Genomic DNA, 7,500 nt, shown 5'->3' on the forward strand with positions numbered 1-7,500 from the left:
TTTTACTGACTGCTATTGGCACTTTTGATAGCAGAGACTGGTATCGTGACGGTGTCCCTCTGCGCCCCTTGCTTCGGGCTTACTATAGTAATAAAACTGATAGCAAAACCTAAAATACTTTTTGTCTCCGATAGAGAGCTGTTTCGCATAATCTCACTTCTCTGTAAAGTGGAAGCGTTGTCATCTCGGGATAATCTCTCCGAGTAACTCCTTCCTCAAGGATACAATAACGGACGTTATAATTGTTATTTCGAGGTGGCTCGTCCCAGCCTCGGGCCCTCAGCCCTCCCTCCCTCCTCCCCACCCCTCCCTCCTCCCCACTTCCCTCCCTCCTCCCCCTCATTGCCACCCGCCATCTCCTCAGCACTCTCGCCACCACGCTCCTTCTGGTGCTTTTCCCCCAGTGGAACGAGCTCTCTCGGTCCTCCGAGTAGCGGAAAAGGGGTGGGTACTGGTATAGGATCTTTGTTGCTACAGACGGGGTATCAGATGTTTTTAATCTCAACCACCGGGTAGTTCCCGTCTGAAGTACCCACCACTTGTGAGAACTGTCAGCTCAATTGAAATTTGCATCCATTTCAGGCTGTTTTTTTTTTCCTCCGGCATAAAATCCTTTTAGAGAATCTCCCACAATCAACCCCTTTTTTTTACACGGTCAATGGGAGGTGGGGTAGTCGGGAACTTGTTGCCCCGAAACCCCCTTGAACCTCCGTTCTTATCTTGAGCACAGGTTGAACTTGCAGTATAACCACCGGCCAAATACTCCTTTAAAATTTGAATTGATATGCCGATTGAATGAAAATTGCGACTCTGTGGAGTTCAATCAGCTTAGAGAAATCTCTGCACCTTGCTTCAATTTATCTGCTCCAAAATTCGAAATTGAATAGTCATCGTTTGAAAACGCATCAGTGACCTACTACACCGTTTCCTTTGAGCCAACTTTTTAATTTTAAAATAGAATAATCTAAGGTTCGCCGGAAAAGGGCACACACACGACGGTGAGTCAACTGACATAACGTTTGAGTAACGGTTTTTAACGGCTCAAACGGTTCTCTGGTCGCCCAACATTGGCGGCTCATCTACAATGCCCGAAATACCTTGGCACTAAAGATGGGATCATGGAAGAGCAGGAGAAAAATGAACAGGAACAAATCAAAGGAAGTCATGAGATGTTCAAATGCGTCAAAGAGCGATGGACATTTTCTTGTTGTGTATGATACTTGCAAAATGCACATCGATGGAAGGGACATCTGAAAAAGTTGACTACAAGTTGCACAAACACTCCTTGAATGAGCTCTTGTGCCTAGGATTATGTTGCAGTATGACAGACGAGCCAAAGAAAAAGAGGGATTGGTTGGAAGGGAGGGTCAGGAAAGGAAAGTTCAGAAACGCAGGGCACTGAAACTTCGCGGTCAGCATGCAAATAGAGGATTAGGTGCAAGAAGCATGTCAGCCATGATTATGTCTGCCAAAATATTAGGCGATGATGTTGAACACAGGTTGTAGACAAAGAATCTAATGTAATGTGACTACACAGATACGCAAAAACTGCAAAGATAGTTTGAGCAACTGACAGTTGAGGAATCGTGAAGAGCAGTATCCTTGCATTAGTCTATCATCTCGTTATGATGTTTGTCAGGATTTAGGGTTTGGTTTTCGCTGTGTTTCGAATGAGAGTGATGGTGCCCTTTATGTCTACAAGAGAAGACCCTATTCACTTGTTGTTTCACTGCTCCTTGGTCTCCTCGTCCCTCCTTCTCATTCCTTTCGAGCAATGTCGTTCTCTGCTAAGTCCGTGTACTCTCACAGTGTGTTCGGACATGTTTCAGCTACTTGCTTCGGGCTACGGCTGCATGCCAACAGCGTCCAACTGGAACTGCGTCGTCGACCCGATCCCCGGCGACTATGGCGCGTACAAGGACTTCTCGAGCAAGCATGAAGAGCCCCCGCACGGGGACTGGGTCTACTGGGAGCATGATCAGTGCAAGCTCGACAAGGTCAACGGCACGTGTAGATAGATGAGCAGGAAGGGAGGGAGGATGATTGCAAGGGTTGTCAGTGCTGCTCCTGGGGTAACTAACTCTCTATGACAAGGGGAGATAGAGGAGGACGTGGAGGAAACACCTCGTCAGACTCGTTGGACGCGTACGAGGTTGTAAAGAAGATTGCCTCAAAGAAATGATGAGCGCTGTGAAATGCTGAACCCTCTGCTCTTGTTGTTGTTAGACAGCGCCATGGCTGCATCTGTCTGAAAAACGTCGCAACTTAACGACTTTCATGTATGTGTTCCTCCATGTCGAGCGGTATGACTGAACAGCCTCGGACCCTCACCTCGCATCTCCACTCACTCCATCCTCTGTCTTCCACCAGCTTGAGAAAGCAAGCAGAGGAAGACAGAGTCGGTGTATCCATCGCACTCCTTGACATGCCATGATGCGAACTCGACGAACTCGGCGATAGTTCGAGCTTCCTTCACAGGGCATGGCGGACCAAACATGGCGCCGTCATTACTGGACATGGCAGACCTGATTGTCGTCTCAGTCTGCTCCCCCAGCATGTTCACTCTCGACCCCTCTGAGGTTCCTTCTACATCCCCTGCCCCCCCTGCCCCTCCCCATGACCGTCTGCCATATCTTTCTATTAGTGATACCTGTGGCGTTATCGAGGGGGTCGGAGAGGGAGCGAACAGAGGCGAGGGCAGGAGGGAGCCGGGGAGAGGAGAGGAGAGGAGAACAGGCTGAAGGGAGGAGGGGAGGAGGAGAGGAGAAGGGGAGGCAGGGAGGAGAACTCGAGCTGCTCAGAACTACACGCCTCAAAAGCTGCAGAACCATTGCCGGAGATACGGGGATAAAGAGAGGCTGTTGAACGTTTCAGTATGGGGGAGACACATTGAACAGCACAGGGAAAGAGGCAGGGGAAGGAAATAGCTAGATACGTAAAGGAAGAGGGAGAGGAAGAGGAAGAGGAAGAGGAAGAGGAAGAGGGAGAGGAAGAGGGAGAGAGAGAGAGAGAGAGAGAGGAAGAGGGAGAGGGAGAGGGAGAGGAACTACCATGAGGCACCCATCCTCTCCAATGAAGAGGGCGTCATCTCCCATAAGGAAACCAGGTTCTCCTCTGAGAAGAAACGGAGGATCGTCACAGCAGGAGGAGGAGAATGGGGCGGCGTCGTCAGTCTACGGGGACTGGTTCTCGGCTGTTTCCGGGCAGAAGATGGAGACAGAGGCGGGAAAGAAGAGCACGGAGATCTTTGACATTGACGCGTATTTCGTCAATGCGGAGGAGGACGGAAGGACGGGTCACGGCAGCAGCGCTCCCATGCTGTCCAAGGGAGGAGAGGGCCCGTCGACGCTAGGAGCGAACAGGTCTCGACCCTCCTCGCCTCTCCGTCGGGGGAGGGGAAGGAAAAAGAGCACGGAGATCCCCAGGGTGAACCCCTCGGAGGAGACGACGGACCTGGACAAGTGGCTGAGCGAGCGATGCAGCATGAGCGGGAAACGATCAGACATGGTGAGGACGGACAAGCTGTACGCTGATTTCCAAATGTATGCCAACCCTCACGGCCTCGAGACTCTGTCGCACGTGGAGTTCAGCTCGCACATGATCGACAAGGGCTTCAGGAAGGTCAGAGGGAAAGACGGGAGCTGGTCCTTCTCTGGTATCCTCCTCCTTAAGGGATCGCCGAAGAGGGTGGTCGATGACGCAGGAGGAGGAGGAGGAGGAGGAGGAGGAGGAGGAGGAGGAGGAGGAGGAGGATCACCGATGCAGTCGAGGTCCTCTAAGGCTCCTCAGCGCTCCTCTCCTCTTAGTACACCTCGGGACAAGCCCATGAGCCCCATGAGAGCGAGCATGTCGCCCGATCGAGCGCTCCCAGTCATGCCTGGGCTGTCTCTTGCTCCTGATCTCCGAGAGGCAATCTCTCGTTCCTCCTCCCCCATTCAGAACTCCTCCCCTGCTCGCAAGCTCCCTCCTCCGCTTCGAAACTCCATCGACATGCTGGAAACGCGCCCCCTAGGATCGCTCGAGAACTTCGGGAGGGCGATGAACGAGGCGGTGCGGCAGGAGAGGAGCATGTCCGTGCAAGAGGAGCTGAGGGCACAGGGAAGGATGTCGATAGCAGAGGAGAACAGGAGGGATCTCATGCTGTACATCGAGGATTTCCAGGCGAAGAGGGAGAATGAAGAGCAGATGGCCAAGATCAGAGAAATGAACATGTGGAAATCACCTTACGAGAACGCGTACTCAGTGTTCCTGTGCCTGTGGCTGGTAAGTTGGATGGTTCTCCATGTCATTGAGGATTGGAGGGTGTAGAGGAGGAGGAGAGCGTGTAGAGGAGGAGAATGAGAGGCTGTGGAGGAAGAGGAGGAAGAGAAGGATAGATGTGCTGAGGGAGTTTGACAGGCTACGGATGACAAGACAGCTATAAGGGCCACGGCCGCGATCTTTTTCTCGGGGATTCAAATGCTGATGACGTTTTTGATCTCGGGGATGTTCATGTATGTTCACGATGCTCCTCTCCTCTCCTGTCCTCTCCTCTCCTCTCCTCTCCTCTCCTCTCCTCTTCTCTCCTGTCCTCTCCTCTCCTCTCCTCTCCTCTCCTCTCCTGTCCTGTCCTGTCCTGTCCTGTCCTCTCCTCTCCTCTCCTCTCCTCTCCTCTCCCTCTCCTCTCCTGTCCTCTCCTCTCCTGTCCTCTCCTCTCCTGTCCTCTCCTGTCCTCTCCTGTCCTGTCCTGTCCTGTCCTGTCCTGTCCTGTCCTGTCCTCTCCTCTCCTCTCCTCATCCTCTCCTCTCCTCTCCTCCTCCCCTTTTCACTGACCATAGTCCTTGAAGATTTCATATATATCGAGACGTCGATACAAGATTCAACATCAACAATGTTGTCAACTGCAATGTTCCCGTCAGTTTGCAAGTTGGTTGTTGTGGCATCTTTCTTTCCTTCATCTTCGCAATAATGGGACAAATCATCACGAGCACCATGATATGCTTCAAGACTACTACCCTGCAAATAGACGACAAGGTTGTTGCCTTCTCCTCGCACTTCCCCGATCCCCATTCCTCCTTCCCTCGAGCCCCTCCTCTCCTCTCCTCTCCTCTCCTCTCCTCCTTACCTCTCCTCTCCTCCTTCTTCTCTCTCACTTCCCTTCTCCCCCTCTCTCTCTTCCATGCCTATCCTTACCTCTCCTTCCTCCTTCTCTCTCTCAACCAATGCCTTCATCTCTCAGGTCTCAAATATCTGGTGCACAAGGCATGACAGGATGTACTGTTTCTTTTTTGGTGAGAATGCACATGTTCTTCTGCCATCTTCTCTGCTGTTCTACTGTTCTACATCTTATCTCAGCGACCTTACAGCCATCATCCCCTGGTTCCTCATCTGGATCGTTTCCTTGGTTACAGGACTTCTCCGTATCCTCTCCTCGGAGTCTGTTGATGTCATGTAGTACTTACTATTTCCTTCTTTCCTTTCATCTTCCTCCTCCTTCCTCCTTTTCTTCTTGTTCCTCCTCCTCCTCCTCCTCCTCCTCCTCCTCCTCTTATTACTTCAATTCTGCGCGCGCTCTTCGCTTTTCCCTCCTCTCTCTCCTTTCCCTCTCTTCTCGGACTACATATTTATCTGCAATTAGATTCACCTCGCTGATCATCATGCTTTTTCTCATACATCTCGACAAATTTGCATACGAGGTGAGTGTCACAACCTTCCAATCATACCACGATGCTCATCTTGGCGTTTCAGATCATCTTCTCGAAACCGATCAAGAAGAGGGTGCAGAGAACTTTCTTTGATGTGAGACAACGTCTCATCTGCTTTGCCATCACCTACATCTCTCCAATGATCTACATCTCTTCAATGAACTCCCTTCTTCCTCTCGCACGCTTGTCTTGCATGTGACACAACTTTCAAGGTCCAAGGACTTGCGTCCGATACAACGTTGATCACACAGCAACCGGAGATGACAAGCATGAGGTGCTGACTTGACAACTTTGCCTGATTGTTCTCAACCGATCGCAGCACGCAATGCACGCACTACTTGATCGAAAGGATGCAGGCAAGCTGAGGGCTTTTCCTTCCTCCCCTCTCCTACCCCCCTGTCCTTCTCCTTCCCCTCCTGATTCTCTCCCTCTCTTTCTTCTCCCTCGTCCTCCTTCTCTCCCTCTGCTCCTCCCCTTGCTTTCCTCCCCCCCCTCGTCTTCCTTCCCGCCCTCTCTTCTCTCCCGAATTGTGTCCTTCTTTCCATCTTCCTCCCCTCCCCTTTGGCCTCCTCCCTCCTCCCCTCCCCCTTCGCATTATGACAAGATCGCAGATGTACTTCTTCATCCCACTCGTCACACTGCTCACCATCTGTATAGTGTTGGGCGCAAGAGCGCAGACATGTAAGACTTCGAAATGATAATTGAGTGAATAACTATACATCTTCGCCTCCTCCTCCTCTTCCTCTCGCCCCCTTCTCGTTCCCCTCCTGTTTTCTCATGCCCTTGCTTTCCATCATTGTAATCCTTCTTCCTTTCACAATCAAATTTCATCCACACCTTCGCCTTCTTCCTCCGCTGGTTTCTGAAGAGTTTCCTCCCCATCTGCAGCTTCTTCAGAACGTATTCTCCTTTTCCCCTCCCCCTCCTCCTTCTTTCTCCTTCATCACGTACTAACACATTGCCTTGCTTTGTCCTCCCCTCCAACTCCCCTCCACTCCTCCACCCAACTCCTGCTCCTGCTCCTTCTCTTCCTGCTGCTGCTTTCCTGCTGCTCCTGCTCCCTCTCTTCCTGCTGCTGCTTTCCTGCTGCTCTTGCTCCTGATGCTCCTCGTTCTCTTTCTCTTGCTCCTGCTCCAGCTCCAGCTCCTGCTCCTTCTGCTCCTTCTGCTCCTGCTCCTGCTCCTGCTCCTGCTCCTCCTTCCACATCGTTTCCTCCACCTCCTCCACTTACCCACGGGGGGTATGTCCACATCCCAACCAGGAATGCCTTCACGGGAGATCTTATCGAGCCAATCGTTAAGGTCCTGCAACAAGAAGTGAGACGATGTGGAGTCAAAGCTGAAGCTATGGGAGAGGAGGAGAAGGAGGAGGAGGAGGAGGAGGAGGAGGAGGAGGAGCGGCAAGAGCTTCAGGAGTGGATGTGTAGCAAGAGCATGAGCAGGAGGAGCAGGAGGAGCAGGAGGAGCAGGAGGAGCAGGAGGAGCAGGAGGAGCAGGAGCTGACGCACTTTGCCCATGTAGGGATCGTTGGGATTGTTCCTGATGTCAAGAACTGCCTGGACGTCGAAGGGATTCTCTGATAGAGAAAATCAGACGAGCAGGCGAGAGGAACAAGATGAAAGGAGGAAGATGAAATGGGAGGCAGGTAGTGCAAGAAGATGAGCAAGACGAGAAGGACGAGAAGGACGAGAAGGACGAGAAGGAGGAGGAGGAGGAGGAGGAGGAGGTCAAGGAGGTCGAGGACGTGGGCGAGGAGGACTAGCAGGAATGGACCTGAGAGTCGATTCAATGCCCTCCATCGGACGGATTTTTCAACC

At 51.9% G+C, this 7,500-nt stretch overlaps 2 protein-coding genes across 2 annotated transcripts; both read left to right on the plus strand.

The window, feature by feature from the left end:
* Nucleotides 1–1,807: 1,807 nt before the first annotated feature.
* GUITHDRAFT_150102 (hypothetical protein) lies at nucleotides 1,808–2,193 on the plus strand. Its single transcript, XM_005840870.1, has one exon. The coding sequence runs from the start codon at nucleotides 1,821–1,823 to the stop codon at nucleotides 2,016–2,018; it is 198 nt and encodes a 65-aa protein (XP_005840927.1). The 5' UTR covers nucleotides 1,808–1,820; the 3' UTR covers nucleotides 2,019–2,193.
* Nucleotides 2,194–3,051: 858 nt separating this feature from the next.
* Nucleotides 3,052–4,308, plus strand: GUITHDRAFT_132384 (hypothetical protein; the record flags this gene model as incomplete). Its single annotated transcript, XM_005840871.1, has 1 exon — nucleotides 3,052–4,308. One exon carries the CDS (start codon nucleotides 3,052–3,054, stop codon nucleotides 4,306–4,308), a length of 1,257 nt encoding a protein of 418 aa, XP_005840928.1.
* Between the last annotated feature and the right edge of the window lie 3,192 nt (nucleotides 4,309–7,500).

The sequence above is a fragment of the Guillardia theta genome (assembly GCF_000315625.1).
Source record: "Guillardia theta CCMP2712 unplaced genomic scaffold GUITHscaffold_4, whole genome shotgun sequence".
Classification (NCBI taxonomy): Eukaryota; class Cryptophyceae; order Pyrenomonadales; family Geminigeraceae; genus Guillardia; species Guillardia theta.

Excerpts from the sequence above, each read along its gene's own strand:
- GUITHDRAFT_150102 (XM_005840870.1), top strand. The coding sequence starts at position 1,821 with ATGTTTCAGCTACTTGCTTCGGGCTACGGCTGCATGCCAACAGCGTCC.